Source organism: Siniperca chuatsi, linkage group LG16, assembly GCF_020085105.1.
Source record: "Siniperca chuatsi isolate FFG_IHB_CAS linkage group LG16, ASM2008510v1, whole genome shotgun sequence".
Lineage (NCBI taxonomy): Eukaryota > Metazoa > Chordata > Actinopteri > Centrarchiformes > Sinipercidae > Siniperca > Siniperca chuatsi.
The window spans coordinates 9,371,814-9,390,764 of NC_058057.1; the positions used below are offsets into that span (position 1 = coordinate 9,371,814).

Consider the following 18,951-nt stretch of genomic DNA (forward strand, 5'->3'; position numbering starts at 1 on the left):
TAAAATCATGTCATTATGGACCATTTGACAGAATTTCATGATGTTTTTCCCTTTCTTTTATTTGCAATCATCCAGACCAGAGGCGGCGGTAGTGAGCTACAGTCAACTGGGTGTTTGCACTCCGTAGGAGTGGCCCAAATGTTTCGACCACATCACATCACCTCACCCGGCGTGAACGACAGCGGCCAAGCTAGATGATATTTCGAATCGGCAGCTAACGTTGGGGATTTGCATTTCCGAAGGAAGAGCTATACATTTATCTCATTGTGGAGCCAGACGGTACCACCATGGCTCTTTACGAATATGTCACTCAGGAGCAGCTAGCGGGCTTCGACAAATACAAGGTATCGTTATGTTAGATTGTAATAGCCTGTTAGCGGCTAACCATTGAGTCGAAATTGTGTTTGTTAAAACAGCTAGGTGTCACGATCTGCAGGGTGCTTCCATGGCAAAAAAGTGTGTGAAGGTAGCCAGAGTTAGCTAGCTAATATCATACCAGATACTGGTCAAATGTCCCTTAGAAAATAAAAGCGTGGTCCAATATAGATCGTCTTTTATGTGGTTAGTAAACTGCAGTATTATCTGTTCAGGTTCATTTTATTGGTATATTGTATCCTGCAATGGAGTTATCCTCACTAACCACTGATTGGGTAGCGTTCAAGTTTGGGGTCAGCAGCTAACGTTAAAAGGCACCCTTGGAGATGGGAAGTATTTATTCAATGTCTTGCTCAATGACACATTTATCTCCAACGACAAGGTTGACTTTATGCCCCCATAGTATAAAGATTATACACGCTATTATAAATCTGGTGAATAAAACAAAACAAATAATATTTAAATATTCCAAAGATGTGTGAATGTTTGGACATAATGTTCGCGAATAGTACTTTATTACTTTGAAAGTGATGGCCGGAAATCTCATTGTTTACCACGTCGTACTTGACATTGGCGCAAATGTGCTAACGGTTAGCTAGTGACTCTTTCACTACGGCAGTGCTTGACTATGAAATAAGGCTTTACTTTGCGTTTTCACACATTTCAGACATGCCCGTCTTTCTCCTTTTAGTGTAGCAGGCCATTTTTGTAACGTTTACTAATGTTGCAAACACAGAAGAGAGAGAAAAATTTAGCTGCTGTAATGCATAAGTAAAGGGAAACCACCCAACTTCAACCAGTAACGTTACACTGGTGGAAAACACCGACAAGACACGACTACTGACAAGTGAAATCACTTTCCTAAGAATTCCAGTGGCCATAAAATTGATTGTTTAAAACTGTATCCCCCTTCTGCATGCCACACAAACCTTTTAGTGTTCAGTTAATTCCCATAAAGATGAGCATCAATGTGGCAATACAGATACAAGGAGTCTGTTGTCTTGTCACTGGCTATAGAGGACTGTAGAAAACAGGAGTGGCAGTCATTCAAGGATCTAACAGCACAAGACAGTTCGGTTTGATAGGGGATTTAATTTGACTTGGGCACTGTATATGTATTAGCAACACAAGCGATATAAGCAGTTCTGATCTAAAGCTTTGCGCATGTGTTAAGACTGTGTATTGTTAGTTTAGTTGTAAATAAGAGCTACAATAGCATTTTTATGCCGTCAAAAACCTCATTCATTTAAATCTGTATGTTTAGCAACAATTCTTAGACAATTAGATTTCTTTAGTTTTGTATTTTCCTTGTCATGTTCTTTGTCCTCATATGACACAAACATAGATCATTCAGGCTCTCTCTAATACCTCCTCCTTTGATTACTGTGTGAAACTGCTCCCCTGAGCTAAGAGAGACCTTTTTCTAATAATTAAAAGTGTTAGCTGCAGTGCCTCGAGCATCAGTGGCTGGAGGAGAGCGGAGGATGACAAATGGGAGTGAATCAAAGGACCGTGGCCCTCTTTGACACAGTGTTTGTGTTCTTGAAAGCTGCACGGACACAAACGTGCAAGTGGAAAGCACATGAGAGAGAAAGATTATTCCACTGATGGCCTCGCTCTGTTTTTCTGTCATTCGTCTTTCTGCCGCTCACATCCTTAGTCACACTAAAGGGAGACAGAGATGGCCGCCTCCCTTGCTGTGAAAGTAACTTGTGTCTGTGTTATACAGTCATGTTTGTACAAGATGAGGGTGTGAATTATGGTTACAGTGTCTGTTTTTGCATATGTGGTGATGATTAATCACATTGGTTGTTCTTGTTGATTTGAGGAACACATTCTGTTGACATTACACAACATCATGACTTTATCCAGGGTTTGAGTATTGTCAGTATGCCTGTAATCAGCGATTATTATTGATTATTTTATAAATCGAAATCATGATAATGTATTCGATGATTAATTTTGCAGACCCAGGGCAAGCTTGTGTACGTATGAGAAAGAGTGCTGTGTAGTAGCGTTAATCTGTGTCCTTGGTTGGCTGTTGTAGTATTAACTGGTTAAGTATATTTATAGTAAACACATGTTTGTATTGGTTAAATTGAACTCCAGAGAGTGTACTGCTCTTGTGAGAACAGTGCAGTTGAAAATCAATAAGTAAAGCTCTTGTAGTCACCTGAAAATGCAGATCCCCGTCCTCTTCCAAGGGAACTAGGAGTGAGAATGAGATCTAAATCGAAAAATCAAAATCAACTACAGAAAGAAGATTGACATCAGAGAGGTGGCATTTACTCCTAATTGGAAAGCCTCGCATAACAAAACACACACAAAGCAGCCCTACCTATACACTTTTTAAATTGTATGAACACCGGAGAAGGTACATTACGCTGTAGCATGCACGCATGTTCGTCATGCCTGGATAAAGTAACAGAGACTAGAATCAGGTTTGTTTTGATCTGCATGATGACGGGCTACTAAAATTACCCAGTAAACAAGTTACTTGTGGGGCCATATGTGCCTTTTTTTACAAGCCTTAGTTCATTTGCAGTGAGATGAAATTAATCAAATCTGAAAAGCACAACTAAATTAGATGAACAGTTTGTGTTTGATAATTACATTCTGACTGATTAAATTGTGTCTCTTTGCAGTACAGTGCAGTGGACTCAAATCCCCTGTCTGTCTACGTCATGCACCCTTTCTGGAACTTTGTGGTGAAGGTGAGAAAGACCTGTTCAGGGGTGTGTGTGTGTGTGTGTGTGTGTGTGTGTGTGTGCGCGCGCGCGCGCGCGCGCGTGTGCACACATCATTAATGAGGTTTCCATCCATCTGCTGTGAAACAGTAACAGTACAGCCTCACCCACCACCATCTCCTCCTTTTCCTGTGTCAGAACACATCAGTCTCTGATTGCAATAGTTTGTTTTGTTCTTTGGAGATACTGTGTTGTTTTGAATGCAGTCACGTACTTGATAAAATGCACAGACTGTTCATTTCTTAGATTCGAGTCTGGGTTCCTTGTAAACAGTATGTTAAGGAACTGACACATTTATCTACGTATCTAGTATATCAAGCCTTTATTTTGTACATTAATCTCTGCTTGACTGAAAACTGATGTTCATTTTACATAATTCACGTCCCCGTCCCTACAATCGTCTCTGCCTAACAGTTATGTAACTGTCCATAAAGTGTGACAACAATAATTACTGTCTAGTTATTTAATCAGTGTCAACATTTTGATGACAAGACAAGTGGCATGTTGATTAACTGTTATTTGCTATATTTTTGTCTCTGTCCATCTCTTTCTCAACAGTTTCTACCAACATGGTTAGCTCCAAACCTCATTACATTTACAGGCTTTATGTTCCTTGTGTTGAATTTCCTTATGTTGGCCTTCTTCGACTTTGACTTCACTGCGTCCGGTAGGTCCTCTGCACTACTTCTTTTCCACCTAGTTGTTTGTGTTTGTCTAGTGCATGAGGGATCTGTCTAGAAAATGGAGAGAAAACCAGAGGCGTGTATGTTGGTGAGTTTGTTTATGAAAGGCAAAGTCCATCACTCATGACCTATGGTGGCTCAGGGTAATTACTAACTCGTTACACCCCCCCCACACACACACATACACACACACACTGAGCTACTACTGTTAACATGTACAACAACATCTCTAGAATATAAACAAAGACTGATGCACATTTCTGTAAAGATACTGTGTTCCATCATGTCTGTGGTCCCATAACTACTTACTTTTTGCACACATACACAAATAGAATGCATACACTGGCAGACATGACTCTTACTCTAACATCTAGAGTCACTACAAAGACTGGTCAAAATGTCCTCCACAAGAATATTTGCTGTCAGGAGTCAATCCTTATAAGAATAGCTAAACAAAATTAATAACACATATTAATGGTTCACCTAAAAATATGCTCTTTAGCAGTTCTTATTCCATAGAGTTGTTTGTGCGTTCCCTTCCGTTTTAGATTAGATATGTTTCAACCAACCCCTGAGGTAATTTTAGTAAAGTGAACATTCATTCGGCTAATTAATGCTTGTCAGTTTTTCTCTGTGTCTGCGTGGTGTGCTTCATATTTACATTATTTGTGTCTCAGCTGTAGGGCATGGACACGTGCCTAGTTGGGTCTGGGTTGCTGCGGGGCTCTTCAACTTCTTGGCCTATACACTCGGTGAGTCCTAACCCCTGCAGCCCCTGTGTGTTGTTTTTCGCAGACTTTTTGAGAGGCTCAGGGGAAATTCTTCCTAATGGAATGTATTCTGTACAGTGACTCTGGGACTCTATTCATAACCAGTATGGGGCGGGATGTACTAGTAAAAATCATATGTCTTCTGCCAAAATACAATGCGCCTGATATCCTGGAGGTTTGGATGTATTTCAATTTGTTTCATCATATTTTCCTTAGATAAACAAGGTACTGTGTGTTGTGTGTTGAAATGTGATAGCAGTGTTTATGCGGTATATACAATTCTGTAGTTCTTGCCTCAGGTAAAAACAGATTCCAATATCAACAGGATTGCTACATAATCCATCAGCAGGATTATCTTTTGAATATACTGGTTTGCTAGGCAATTTAGTAGTGAAGAAACTGAAATGAAGGTATGAGTGGACACTTTCCATGTGAATAAAAATACACCGATATGTAGAAGAACATAATTATGAATGAGTTTTAAAAAGACACAAGACATACAGTATGTGTTTTCAGATGTAGTGGGTTTGGGTGTAGTAATCATAATACTTGTCTCAATTCAAAACAAAAAAATTCTAATTCACAAATATTTGTTTTATTTGAAAAAATAACAAGTGAGAACAGCAAAAAAAAAAAAAAAAAGTTTATGAGCATTCAAGGGCACTTTTGGTCCAAGCTCTGTTCATTTCTGACCCGGCCTCTGTCATGCTGCTGCCGCACTTTCTCCCCCCCCCCGTCTGCTGTAGAGAATATTGATGAATTGTTGAGAATTATTCAAATTTGGCAGAGCGTTTCCATTTTAACCGGCGCAGCTTTTCTAGCAGTGGTTTAGCAGCCCGCGAGTCGTGTGAGGTTCACACGCAGGGAGAGTAGAGACGAGACGAGTCGGAAGAAATAATTTCGCGTGGCGTGCTCTAAAAAGAGAAAAGTAGACAGCCGAAACAGAGCTTTTAATCAAGAATGGACAGACTGTTACATGTTCAGTCTTCCAGTTCAAAACCAGTAAGTCTCATAAGTTCTGAGACCGTGGCGATTATTAAAAGCAGCAGTGTGAAGCGCCACTACGAGACAAAGCACAGAGCATGTTTGGAGCAGGTTAACAACGGGGACGGATTTTGGTCATTTTGGTCATGAATGTTAGTAATGTGGAAGGGGTTGCTCGAGGCAGATATTTTTCTCAGGAGTTGGTGGAGAGCAAAACAGAGCTAAAGAAGAGTGAATATTGCACTTAAGTTCATCAGGGGTCTATTCCAGAAAGCAGGTTTAGTGAAAACTCTGACTTTGTTAACCCCCGAGATTAGAATGATGAAACTCTGGGTTTTCCATTCCAGAAAGAGAGGTAACTTAAACTCTGGGTCAGTTACCGCAGTAACTGACTCTGTGAACCTAGCCTGCTCGCTGGCAGGTTTTCTTCAACAAACCCTGAGTTTCTCTGTCTCCTCCCTCTTACAGAGCCAGACACGCTGTTTCATTGCCTCATTGATTCAGTCCACGTCAAAGCGCTTATCAAAGCGCATTAGTTAGCGGACGTTTACTGTATGTCAAAATCATAATCCTGGTTGGATATTAGTTTGTTACTCAGGACTATCTAAAGTTACCGCTTTCATGCGCTGTCAGTTATTTCTTTGAACAGCGGTTTTTGCCCTCACATTCAAATTTTACACAGCATCAAGTCACCCTCCGCCCAGAATAAAACCTCTGCATGTCTTTCTGTTTTTATAACCCTGTGACTTTGCACACAAGACAGCTGTCAGTTTGTTCCACTAAAATGTTTATTGCGCATAATGTGTAATCTCAATTTAAATTGTAAAAAAACGGTATGAAGCTTTAGACACATAGGCTCAAAAAATAATCATCTCTGTCACTCTGTGATTGGTCGCACTGATGGCACATCATTCCTATAATATTGAAGATTATATGTTAATATTTCTGAGTGAGCAAGATTGGGATGCAGCTGCAGAATGTAGTTTGAAAGTGAATTTTTTAAATAGGCTGCTTATAGTCTGAATATGTTTTAACAGCATTTCAGTGACTGTGTTTAGATTTACTACATGTGTTGAAGTAGCTGAAATAAAGCTCAGTGCTGTGTTGATCCAAATAGATGTCTACAGTTTAAAATCTACTGTAGTCTAACCTCGACATCTGTTCAAGTGCAAACCACTAAAGACATTATTACTGGATCAGATCGTGAGCTTACAATCATGTGTCTATGTCTTTGATCTATATATTTTGAAATCTTCAACTACATTTTTCATCTTCAGTTGCTGGTCCCTGCGTTTTGTCAGATTAAAGCAGAACAAATATATTTAAAATGTAATGTGGGCTATGGTCTAATACACAGTCAGATACGTCCACTTCATCATCCATTAAGGAAATGTAAGTCTGGTAAATGATGAATTAATGGACAACACTGAATAAAACTTTGTCTTAAACTTTTGATGCTTTTCCCCACTTTGACTCATGCGCTTTATTTTTTTAAGATAAATGTGCACAGTCCACATATACGTGCATTAATCTCTACGTCCACTTGATTAAAATGGAGGCTCTGCCTTTTATTTACCTGTTGCCATAGTGAATCGTAGTATCGGAGCTCCATTGATTATGCTTTTTATAGTCCTCATCCACGCCCTTAACTCAGAGTGAACATACTCAAAGGTGATTGAACTAACTCAGATCAGCTGTTCTGGAACCGAAAACTTGGGAGTTACCCATCTCAGAGTTCAGGGATAGGCTCAGAGTTTGATGAACCTGCTTTCTGGAATAGATCCCAGGTGGTTAGTAACCAAATTGACATGTTGCTCCATGTCTGCTGGATGTGTAAAAAGTCAACTATTTGCTGACACGTTCATCATAACAATGTTGTGTTTTTAGCTTGTTCCACTGCCCCAAAGTGGTCAATTATAGCAGTTTTAATTGTATGTGAAGTGGAAATTGTTGTGCTCTGGGGCAGTATTACAGATACTTCCTTAGTCTAACTTAGTCTTAAGTTAAGATAGGAAGAGTCAAACAGGATTTTTCCCAGTTTGGTATTACAGAAGCGAATCCTAACAAACTTTAGGAATCATATCTTACCTTACTTCATCCTATCTTGTCTCAGGTTAGGAAATCCAACATCACTTATCAACTTTTATGTCTGTTACCTAGCAACCAACGCTACTTTTCTCACCTCATCGAGCTAAACAACTTTGTAACGGTTGTTTTCTCTCATTGAAACATACAAAAAATAGAGCAAAAACAACGGCGGGCACTTCAAGGCAGATGAGTTAGAGTTGTTGGTAACATCTGTAGAGAAATCCAAAGTCTGGAGCTGGTTTGGTGGCTCTGGGAAACTCCTCCTCTCTGGCTGTTCGCTTCGCAGCAGAAACTGTAGGGACAGTTTGCTAACCCACAACCTAGCTAAGCTAACCAGCAACCTAGCTAACATTAGTTACATTACTTGCTGTGTCGTCGTTCGCTCTATATCATGGTATTTGTCATGGTATTGGATTTCTCCAGAATCGCATACCCCACCTTTAACAGAGCAGTATTTACACAGCAAGGTGTAATCACAAGCATGATGAATGTTTGGATATGTTTTCAAAGTTTTCCAGACCAAGAGCCCCTCAATAATGCCTCTCATGACTTTGAGTTTTTGTTTCCATGTGACATTGCAGTTTGTAGCATTGCTTCACAAATGTTAACTAAGCCTTCAAAGCTCATATGATTTATAAAAGAAGTGCCAGAGGGGCGAACTGAATTTAATCTTTTATACTTGCCTATAGCTTGCTCACTTAGAGTGCCGAAGTCAAATTTTCCTCAGGCTGCTAGTCAGTCAAATAACTACAGACTTATTTTCAAATTCCCTCTCTGTCGTGTGTTTGTTCATGTGTAGATTGTGCTCTGTGAACTAGACTAAAGTCAGTTTAAATGCTTGCTGACCATTTTGTGAACCACTGAAATAAAACAAATTTCCAAATGGCGTTTCTTATGAGGATGCGTTTGCAGAATACTTCCATGTGTGGATGAAATGAGTGTAGTCCAGATCAGTTGCTGTGACAGTGAATTCAGTGGTGGAAAGCACGAATGTATCTGTTTTCAAAGACTTTGTACAGTTATGTGAGTAAGGGCAGCGGCTTTAGCTGAGACGTAAAAAAAAAAGATAATCTTTAGCACTTTGTATGTTTATGGGTTCCTATATAAATGTTCACATAAACATCTATTGTATGTAATGATCAGTGTCTTTTTTGTTGTGTAGATGGTGTTGATGGTAAACAGGCTCGTCGTACCAACTCCTCCACACCACTAGGGGAGCTGTTTGACCATGGCCTGGACAGTTGGGCCTGCATCTTCTTTGTCGCCACCGTCTACTCCATATTTGGACGTGGGGAAAGCGGCGTGGCCGTGGCCACACTGTATTACATCCTGTGGGTGGTGCTGTTTTCATTCATTCTGTCTCACTGGGAGAAATATAACACTGGCATCTTGTTTCTGCCCTGGGGATACGACATCAGCCAAGTGGTAAGGACACATACAAACGTACAAACATGGATCTAGATGTGAAATAAGATGAAATACACAGCTAGCTAATTGACCATTTGCTAAGCCCTACCTCCTTATGTGCACTGACGTAAAGGTGAGCTGCTGTAACAAAAGAGTTTCCCCTCGAGGATCAATAAAGTATTTCTGATTCTGATTAGTTACTGTTGTTACGCCAGTCAAGCTTTCTGTTCTGGCTTGGCACATATGCAGTTTACAATGAAACTGTTCGATTTACCATCGAAATTCCTAGTCATTTTTTAAAACAATGTGTTTTTGAATCCAGACACAGCTACATAAAACCAGGCTTCTTATTTCTAACCAACCGCTGTAGATTTTGTTGGCTGAAATGACAGTTGTTGCTAGCAGGTTTATCAGCTGTTGCTTGCTAGCTAACGTTAGCTTCACGAGTTGGTTGAAAACGCTGACCTTGTAATGTTTGCAGCTGACAGGTTTTAAAATGAGAACCCTGTAAAAGGGACCTTAATTATGCACTTGATGGCTACATACATGATGTCGTGGTGAGAGACTGAGGCTAAAGTGGCAAGCCAGTTGGCATCCCTCACCACTTGAAGATCCATGAAGAAGACATGGAAATGAGGAAGCTTCTTCTTGTATCGCAGTGTAGAGCTAGTTAGCTCTAGTATTATAAGCATAATATGCAAAAATGTAATTTAATGTTTTTCAAATACAATTTTTGCTTTATAAAAAAGGTATTTATTTCATTCCAACACTACTCTGTTTAGCTGCTTAGCTTACACACTTGGACAAGCAAGACACATTAGATTTATGCAGTATCTTTCTCTTTTAACATTACAGAAAGGAGAAAGGGCTCTTAGGATGAGGACTAACCAATGTATCTAGCGATCGGAACTCTGTCTTGGATAAGGAGTTTGGCTGAGGTTGCTGGAATATAAACTTTGTCAAATCCAATAAAGAGCAGGACAGAGCCACTAACGTTAGCCTACACTGATATAGTAGCATCCAGGACCGGATGGTGGATGTGCTAGTTGTGAATGGGGGCTTTTTGAACGTAATCTGTAACCCCATAGAATAATGTATATAACGCTTGGTTACTACTGTAGGTAAGTTAGTTAGTTGGACATGCTATTTTTTGCAGCTTACAGGAGCAGACAAACACACTGTTAAATCAATTTCTTACACTTTTGTGCTCATATTTTTGGTTTTGGAGAAGGTGGGGTGAAAAAAGAAACCTACATCCAAACTCTTTTTTTATAGGGAGTATCGCTCTTACTACAGCCTGACAGACTTGCTGTGCCTAGTTACGGTTGCTAAGCTATGATTGGACAATCACCTTGACACACCAGCCTTCTAATGACTTGATGCCTTGCGTCTCGTCTCCTTCCAGACCATCTCTCTTGTTTACTTGGTCACTGCTGTGGTCGGCGTGGAAACATGGTACCAGCCAATTCTGTGGCACTTCCTCTACAGAGACCTTTTCACCTTTATGATCATTGGTGAGCTGTGATTGGTAACTCTGCATACAATCATTCACTAGCTGAAGCAGCTACAATAATGAATGTCTTTCGTTTCCCAGCCTGTTCCTTCACTGTGACCTTACCCATGAGCCTCTACAATGTCCTGAAGTAAGTCAACTTTTCACTGGCGTTTTATTATATCGTAGCATTATTATTTCACACAGTGCTCTGAACTCTTCACTCTCTGTGGTTTTGCAGAGCTCACCGCAGTAATACTCTGAAGCATAGCAGCTTGTACGAAGCCTTCCTGCCCTTCCTTTCCCCCGTCCTCCTCTTTGTCTTGTCCACCATTTGGGTGGTCTACTCTCCATCCAGTATCCTCGAGCTGCAGCCCAGGATCTTCTACCTCATGGTGGGGACAGCCTTCGCTAATATCACGGTGAGCCTCTGCTGATTTTTCACACACCTACACAAACCGTCACTTCTTTTTATTTGTGCTTTCGACAACCACACAATACATAAATATCTGTATTCAGGTGATAATGTGCGCTTATTCCCGTGTGAATGTCTGTATTTATCTTCCAGTGTAAGCTGATTGTATGTCAGATGAGTAACACGCGTTGTCAGGCGCTGAGCTGGCTGTTGCTGCCCATGACGCTGGTGGTGTTGTTAGCGGTGACCGGGGTGGTCACCAACGAGACCCTGCTGCTGCATCTGTGGACAGCAGCTGTTATACTTGCGCACATACACTACGGTGTATCAGTGGTAAGAGCGCACACACACACACACACACACACACACACACACACACACACACACACACACACACACAAGAGAGTACCTCTGTTGAAATAAAGAAATGAAAATGTACAGTAAATATGTAGCTACAGCTAACAGCCAGTTAGCTTAGCTTAGCATAAAGACTTGAAATAAGGGCAAACGGCTACTCTGTCAGAAGGTTCCAAAATCCACCTACCTGCATCTCTAAAGCTCAGTAATTAACAATCCACTCATGAATTTGAATGAGGTGTACAAAATATTGTTGTTTTTTTTCCATCGCTAGGTACAACAGCTCAGCGGCCACTTCAACATCCTCGCCTTCTCCCTGAAGAAGCCCAACAGTGACTGACAGGAGGAGGAACGAATCAGCTTGAAAGAAGCAGAGGTTTAGGCTCCTCCCCTCCTCGCTTATCGACACTTCACTCTCATCACAACGGAAACCGCATCCCCTCCCCTCCATCCATGAGGACACTGCAAGTGGAATGGACTGTGGCCGTTTTTTCCACTGTCCCCAAACACATGCACGCACACACACAACACACGCACACATGTTCCTAACCAACCAACCAAACTGGTCTCGGCAATGGGGCGGGCCCAGGGGCTCTGGCTTCCGTCATTGGTGATTGGCTAACTTAGTTGAGCCAATGAGGTGCAATTGTTTCCTAAGGAAATGTGCTTCAGTCATGAGGACAGGAGCCATGCGAACACAGACACACACACACACACACACACACACACACACACACATATGTACATACATTATCCTGCTTTCGTGCAGATAATTTATATCGGTATTTCAAATACAAACACAGCCACACACACAGTTGCACTCACATAGTATTATGAATGTATGATATGCCTTGGGGAAACGCCATTTAAGTTTTATTATATTAACAGGAATGCCTCAAGTAGTGTTGTTTCAAACAGACCAAACCACTAAATTCTGGCCACATGTGGCTCATACATCCACAGCTGTGTCTAGAGTTTAAAGGTTCGGTCACCTTTTTATCATCGAATGATTTTCAGTTGGAAATCCCAGTGAAGTATGTTAATAACTATATATATATATATATATATATATATATATATATATATATATATATATATATATATATATATATATATATATATATATATATATACTGTATGTGTAAAGGGGTTTGGGGCATTTTATTTTCTAACTGAAATGAAACTTTAAAAAAATTATGACTACTCCTGTAAAACATTGTATAGATTTTCCTCTAATTAATTCCATATTCTGCTCTGTGGTGATGGTTGTCATGAGTAAACAGAGCTGGATTTTGACTAACCAGGACAAGAATTGACCAGGGTGACCTCTGACCTTTGAACTCCACTAATCTTCCACTTTGACCTCTGTCTGAGCACTGGCCTCCCGGCTCTCCCTACCTTCTGAGGTGTCGTGTCTTCATGCTGATTCGTTCCGTTTTATTTTTTTATTTATTTTTTTTGATATACACATATTTGGTATTTTTGTCTGTCTGTTGCCATGGCAGTGGTTTGTGGTTCAGTTGCCCAGCGCTTGAATGAAGAGTGCGTTCAAAAACCGTTAATGGAACGGACTCACTCTGAGGGAACAAGCCGTCGCACAGGACACCGCAAACGCCACGACATCGCCTGGCGTCACACTCTCCTGCTCACACACACACATTATCACACCTTTTATACTGCTTGTCAGATAACTTGTGTATTGTTTTGTTTTGTTTTTCAGTCTGTTTAACACTGTTCCTCTGTGGGATTCAAACAATGTTTCTATGGTGAAGATGAAAATTAAGTAGTGGCTGCAGGCTGGACTTGGTTTTTCATCAAACTGGTTTTCACTGCCAGGCCAATTAAGATTTACTTATCATCTTTGTCACCTCTCATTGCAAAAATCTGTCATTTTCTTCATGTTACAACATAGACAGTTTGTCACTGTGGTTGTAGTTTGGAGGAAATAAGTTATTTTGTGTGTAACCGAACCCTTTGGGATTCCTTTTGGCCTTGCTATTGAAAAGTGACTAGTCTTGTCTATCTGCAAGGACTTTCCCCTGTTTCCAATCTCCAGTATCTGTTGACAAAGGAAAGAGAAGTCCCAGGTCAAGAGTTTCACAATTCAAGCTTGGCCTGATTGAAACTTACACGAGCAACGTGGAGCAAGAGGGATGAAGTGTTCCTCGAGGCTGTATTCTTCTTCACCATTATTTTTAAACTGTAGTTCTAAACCAAACTAGAAAATTTTAGCCCACAAAGTCAGGTGGGGCTCTGGTTTACATGTCATGCCTCACTTTTACCTGTCAAAAGACAGGTGCAACAGATGGATCCAGTCAGCTAAACCATCGGCCCAATGTCTGGGTCTCAGTGTTTCTGAAGAAAAATTGTTCAAATGAACCAGAACGCCAATTGTTGGGAAAGCCTTGTACTCGCCTTGTGAACGGCAAATTCAATTGGGAGTTGTGCTTGTCAGTTAGCTGACTGAACGTGAAGTCAGAATGTGAAGTCACAATATTTATCATCTCATATACAGTAGATTGCTGCAATACAATTGTGATGATACTTTATGATTAAAAGATACATAGGATACATTAGATTACACTGGGGATGAAAACTATAGAAATACGCTTGGATCTTTGTGGATCATTTTTACCACTTGTCCAGATGTTTTGTACATAAACTGTTATTGAGCAACACTGAACATTTAGACCACAGCCTTGTAGTGTCCTTGTCGTACTATCGTGACTTGGAGAAACAATGTAAGATCCAACTCTACTGCCATAATACCCAGTAAAGTAGCCCATGTTGGTTTGCGGTACCTCTGCACTGAAACTGGGGAAAGCTCGTATGCAGTCGTAAGCACATTCTAATAGTTGAAATGTGATTTGAGACGTTCTTAATGAAGCTCCGCATCTGTGGATTTGGAGACCGAAGATTGTAGTGATGTGAGAACAACTGTGACTGAGATTTTGCCGCTGTAACGGTGAACTGTTTTTTTCTGGTGGGTACATGCACTGTCTGGATATGTGCAGATCCATGTGTACAAGTTTGTTAATGTATGGGTGTATACTCTGTGTGGATATCTGTGTAAATACATATATGATTTCTTCATTTTTATTTTATTTTTTAAACTACAAATGGCTGATTTCTCAGAACATGGGGAAGGTAACTTGTAGGACCAGGGGATGGTGCCAATCAGCAGTGTTCTTATCGTCAGCTCTAAACCCTGCAAAGCTACAAAACTATCTAGGTAGCACTTCCTAGATCTGACAACAGTTTTTTGAACATTTCTCATCTCTGCTGCTCTACTGGCTGATTGGATCAGGTCTTTTCTCTGGGGTGGTTTGGAGAGGGGACGGCTCTGGGTGTGAAGACCTCCACCCCAGGCCGCAAACACTGCACACAATGCTAAATGCAACAAGGGATTTCACACCATATTCATAGAAAAAATGTTAGCTGGGTGAGAAAATGGGTGCCATTCAACGAAACAAACAAACCATAAAACGAGTGACATTCTCACCCAGCCGACAGGTGAATTCATCGGTTTATTTAGGATAACACTTTAAATTTTCTGAGCTAATTTTCTGGGCATATTTTACAGTGTGCTCCTCAGCTTCACTCGCCACTTTTTAGGAAAACAATCTTAATCCCCCCTGGATCAATGAACTAAGCTTTTCAAATTGTGACTAAGTTTTTGTGTAATGCTGCCCTGGCAAACACTCCAGGGCTTCAGTGTGGCTATTTGTGATGTTGTATTTAACCAGTGAAAGAAAGGACTGTCCAGAAACAAATAAAAGTGAATTTTCTTTAACCACTTTACTGTGTCATAGCCAAAAACTTGAACTTTTTATGAGCTAAAGTTCCTTTAATAGCCACTAGGGACCAGCAGAGACCAGCTTTGAGCCATATGTACTCAGTACTTTGACTGGTAAAGCATCTACATGTCAGGTAATTACATTTCTTCCAGGCCTCTGGTCCTGGTTTCCAGATACTGTTCTTTAATTAGGTGGTAGGTACCAATGAGATTTCACTTTTATCTAGTTTTTCTCTATTGCTTACACACATTTCTTACAAAAATCCTCAATGCTCTCAGTTGACCCTCCTAGGAAGTTCCTGTAGATTCTCCTCAGTCATTGCCTTCAGTCTGAAGTCTTCCCCTAATGGCTCCTTCATAGACAATTAAGCAACTGTTTTATTAGTTAACCAACTACCGAAAATTAAAAAATGCTGTGTGTTTTAGTCTGCATCATACGAGTACTTACTGTGTACTTAAGCTTCAGCCATCTGAAGGCCCCTTCAGTTCAGTTTATCTCTGGAGCTGACTTCTGGTCAAGTTAAAATTGTTATGTTTCACAAAACAATGTAGTTTTATGGGGAAAAAAAGTAACCTTCAACTTCTTTGCTTCCATCACACCAGCTGTGCAGTCAGGTGAAATCTGCTGCTGGCCCGATATTGCTTACTTGCTGGGTAAATTGTACTGTATAATAGTACAGATGACACATCAGAATACTACGAATCAATATGATTGATTTCAGACTTGTGGTTTTGCTGCACGAGACACACACACATCACTGGGGTGTTACTGTTTTGAGATTTTTCCTAAGATAACATGTACATTACTGACGACATTGGTGCTATGTTCATTGTTTGGTAAATGGAGAATAACTGTAATAGCAAAACAACCTGCACTACATGGTGCCTTCAGCAGATGGAGCTGCAGAACAGTGCGTTGTAGCCTACATGTATGTATGATGGTTGCAGTGGTTGGGAATGATGAAAGTTTCTGCACACATTTCACCTCTAAAACAACAGGTAAAACAATACTTGGCATTTTTATGTTCTTTTTCACAAGTGCGAACATGTGTGCTGAACTTAACACCTCTGACTCACGTGGCTATGCTTTCTGTTAAAGACTTCATTAGTAATTGATTGTCTCCTCGCCTCCAAGTTTGTCTGGCAGCAAAAGCTTGTGCGTGTGTTTGTTTTTATCATCTTTGCACTAGGAGGGAGTGTTTACTCAGAGCGAATGAAAACTTTCAAACAGAGAGAAATCAGAAATCCTCAAGTAATCTTTAAGAGTAACTGCCAGAGAACATCAAAGGAAGAAAGTATAGGGCAAGTTTGCCTTTTATAATGGCTTGTAGGCCTATATCATTGAGTCAATGCTGTTTCAACGTGGAGGCCCAGCATGTCTGTCTTGGATCAGCCCCTCTATTGTGAAAGTGTAGGTGTTGAGTTCTGCCTGTCAAAACAGTTGGCAGCCAATCACGACAGTCGCTTATCTTGACGGGATCTTTTTCATCCAGAAATATGACTCTCATCGAGCAATGATTCATCCAAACAATGTGCTGTGAGCAAGCCAGAGGTTTGCTCGTCCATTAAATTCGTGATCCAGCTCATTGTCTGGGAGCAGCCGAATGCAGCGGGGTTTGAAATGTTTTCTTTGACTTAAGATCACCATGCAACATATTAAAATAAATGTAGATGAGAATTGTGGGTTTTTTTTAAGCATTTTTAGCACTTTGTTTTCTGTCATTCCACTGTTCTTCCCACATTAAAGAAACCTTACTTTAAGATTTCCCTGTACTTACATGCATATACTGAATTGCCAAACAAGTTTTATATTGTACAGACATTAGAGATATTTTATTTGTTTGAGTTTAACGTTTTTATCTTCATATGAATAGCTTTCCGCTCACTGACGACCAAAGCTGTCGTCAGCTTTGATTCTGAACAGTTGCCAAAGACTCCAAAAGCCAGTTTTATAGTTTTTTATAGTTTATCTATCTATCTATCTATCTATCTATCTATCTATCTATCTATCTATCTATCTATCTATCTATCTATCTATCTATCTATCTATCTATCTATCTATCTATCTATCTATCTATCTATCTACCACTCAAACAAATCCTGCAGCAGATCTACTTTCCTGTTGTTGATCCGCATGTTCAGTGTGCTCCAAACAGTCATATTCTCGTCAAAGTTTAGCTCCTCTGCAAAGGAGCAAGCCACAAACTGATACTCAACACATTAGTGCAGTATTCCTTTAAAACGCTGAAACAACTTTCTAATACGTCAACCTTTATATAGGATTTATAAGTTGTATCTAATGACTTTTTTAATGGTTATTTAATCAGTTACTGATGCTTTTTAGATCAAGCGGGTATTCATCCTGTTTTTAATAATTTATCAATATTTACACTTGCAGACTTGTTGAATACTTTACAACAGAAAAGAAATAGCAGTATCATGCACTATTCAAAAACAAAATGACTAAGTGCTTTGGAACACAAAAGCAAATAACTAAATAGCAAATTACCTTACGACATGAAGCAAAACAGAACAACAATAGTACAATGAAATACAAGAAAAGGAAAGACAAAAACAAGACAAGAAACTAAAAACTATGGAATAAAACATATTGCACAAGAGGGAGCCTAAATGAAGTCAGGGATAGCTGTACGATAAACGTGTGATTTGAGAGGTGATTTAAAAGAGGACACAGATTCAGCTAAGCAAAGTCTAAAAACCTTTCATCAGTGACTTATTAACATTAATAATTTCAGAGGACTTACTAAGTTTAGCTGTTGGCTTATCAAAAAGTGAGAAACGTATTTAACATCTTTAATATTGAATTTTTTAACATGTATCTGCAGCATGTATGTTATTACCCTTATTAAATGACTTATTACCACTTATAAATGAGAAACTATATGAGAAACCCATGAGCATTTACTAATGACTTAAATGTCAATGATTCATCAGCATGAGAGATTTTTCACAAGTTGGCAACTTAAAAGTTGTTGTTATTAAAAGCTTAAAACTGATCTATAAAGTATTAGTAAATGACTTTACTTATACCTTTATAAAGGCCAGCTTATGACAAAGTGATACCCAAAACCCTTTCAACAGGCAACGTTGGGCTAACGTCAGTCAAAGAATCAAAGCTAGACTTTGGCGCCCCCCAGTGGAGCTGTGAAGGACAGCAATGCATGCGACTACCAATGGGATTGTCTCATTTTTCTACACAAGACAATCGCAATCAAAAAGGAGACTTATGCCATCAACGCCATTTGCAAGATCTAAACGAGACAATCTCAGTGGTAAACTCAGTTGTAAGAACCTTTTCCTCAAATTCATTCACTAATGACCCTTTAAAGTAAAATTTATATTTGAAAAATTTGAGGAGCTTGATAGAAAAACTAGCTTTCACTCTCGAGATAAACGCCCCCGCTTTCTGATAACTTCTTTTTGAACCTGCTGTGAAGGTTGAGCTCCCATGTGTTGAGGTTAAAGTGACACAGTGTCCCTCTGGTCAGGGCGTATTTTAGTGAATCAGCTGGTGTTGATCCTGAACTGACAGTTAATCAGAGGTGGCATCAATTAAACAGCGTTCGGCTCGGGTTGCTGCTCTGCGGCCCTGGACGTTTTGTGCGACGCTGACCCCCGTGACTCATGTACACGCACTGTCATGGCGGGCAGCCGGAGCCTAGTTAACCACCGCGCCACCCTGGACCGCTCCCCCTGCAAGGTGACACTCAATTATGGATGACCATCATTAGAAACCAGACACTCTGGAGCACAGGCTCAGACTGACACACACACACACACACGCACGCACACAAACACTGTGATCGGCACGGCAAT

General features: G+C 40.1%; 1 protein-coding gene across 1 annotated transcript; it reads left to right on the top strand.

The window, feature by feature from the left end:
- The first annotated feature begins 108 nt into the window (after positions 1 to 108).
- selenoi (selenoprotein I) lies at positions 109 to 15,114 on the top strand. Its single transcript, XM_044168389.1, has 10 exons — positions 109 to 344; positions 3,021 to 3,089; positions 3,681 to 3,789; positions 4,483 to 4,557; positions 8,810 to 9,072; positions 10,460 to 10,568; positions 10,649 to 10,697; positions 10,788 to 10,968; positions 11,115 to 11,294; positions 11,593 to 15,114. The coding sequence occupies exons 1-10, from the start codon at positions 288 to 290 to the stop codon at positions 11,698 to 11,700; spliced, it is 1,200 nt and encodes a 399-aa protein (XP_044024324.1). The 5' UTR covers positions 109 to 287; the 3' UTR covers positions 11,701 to 15,114.
- The last annotated feature ends 3,837 nt before the right edge of the window (positions 15,115 to 18,951 follow it).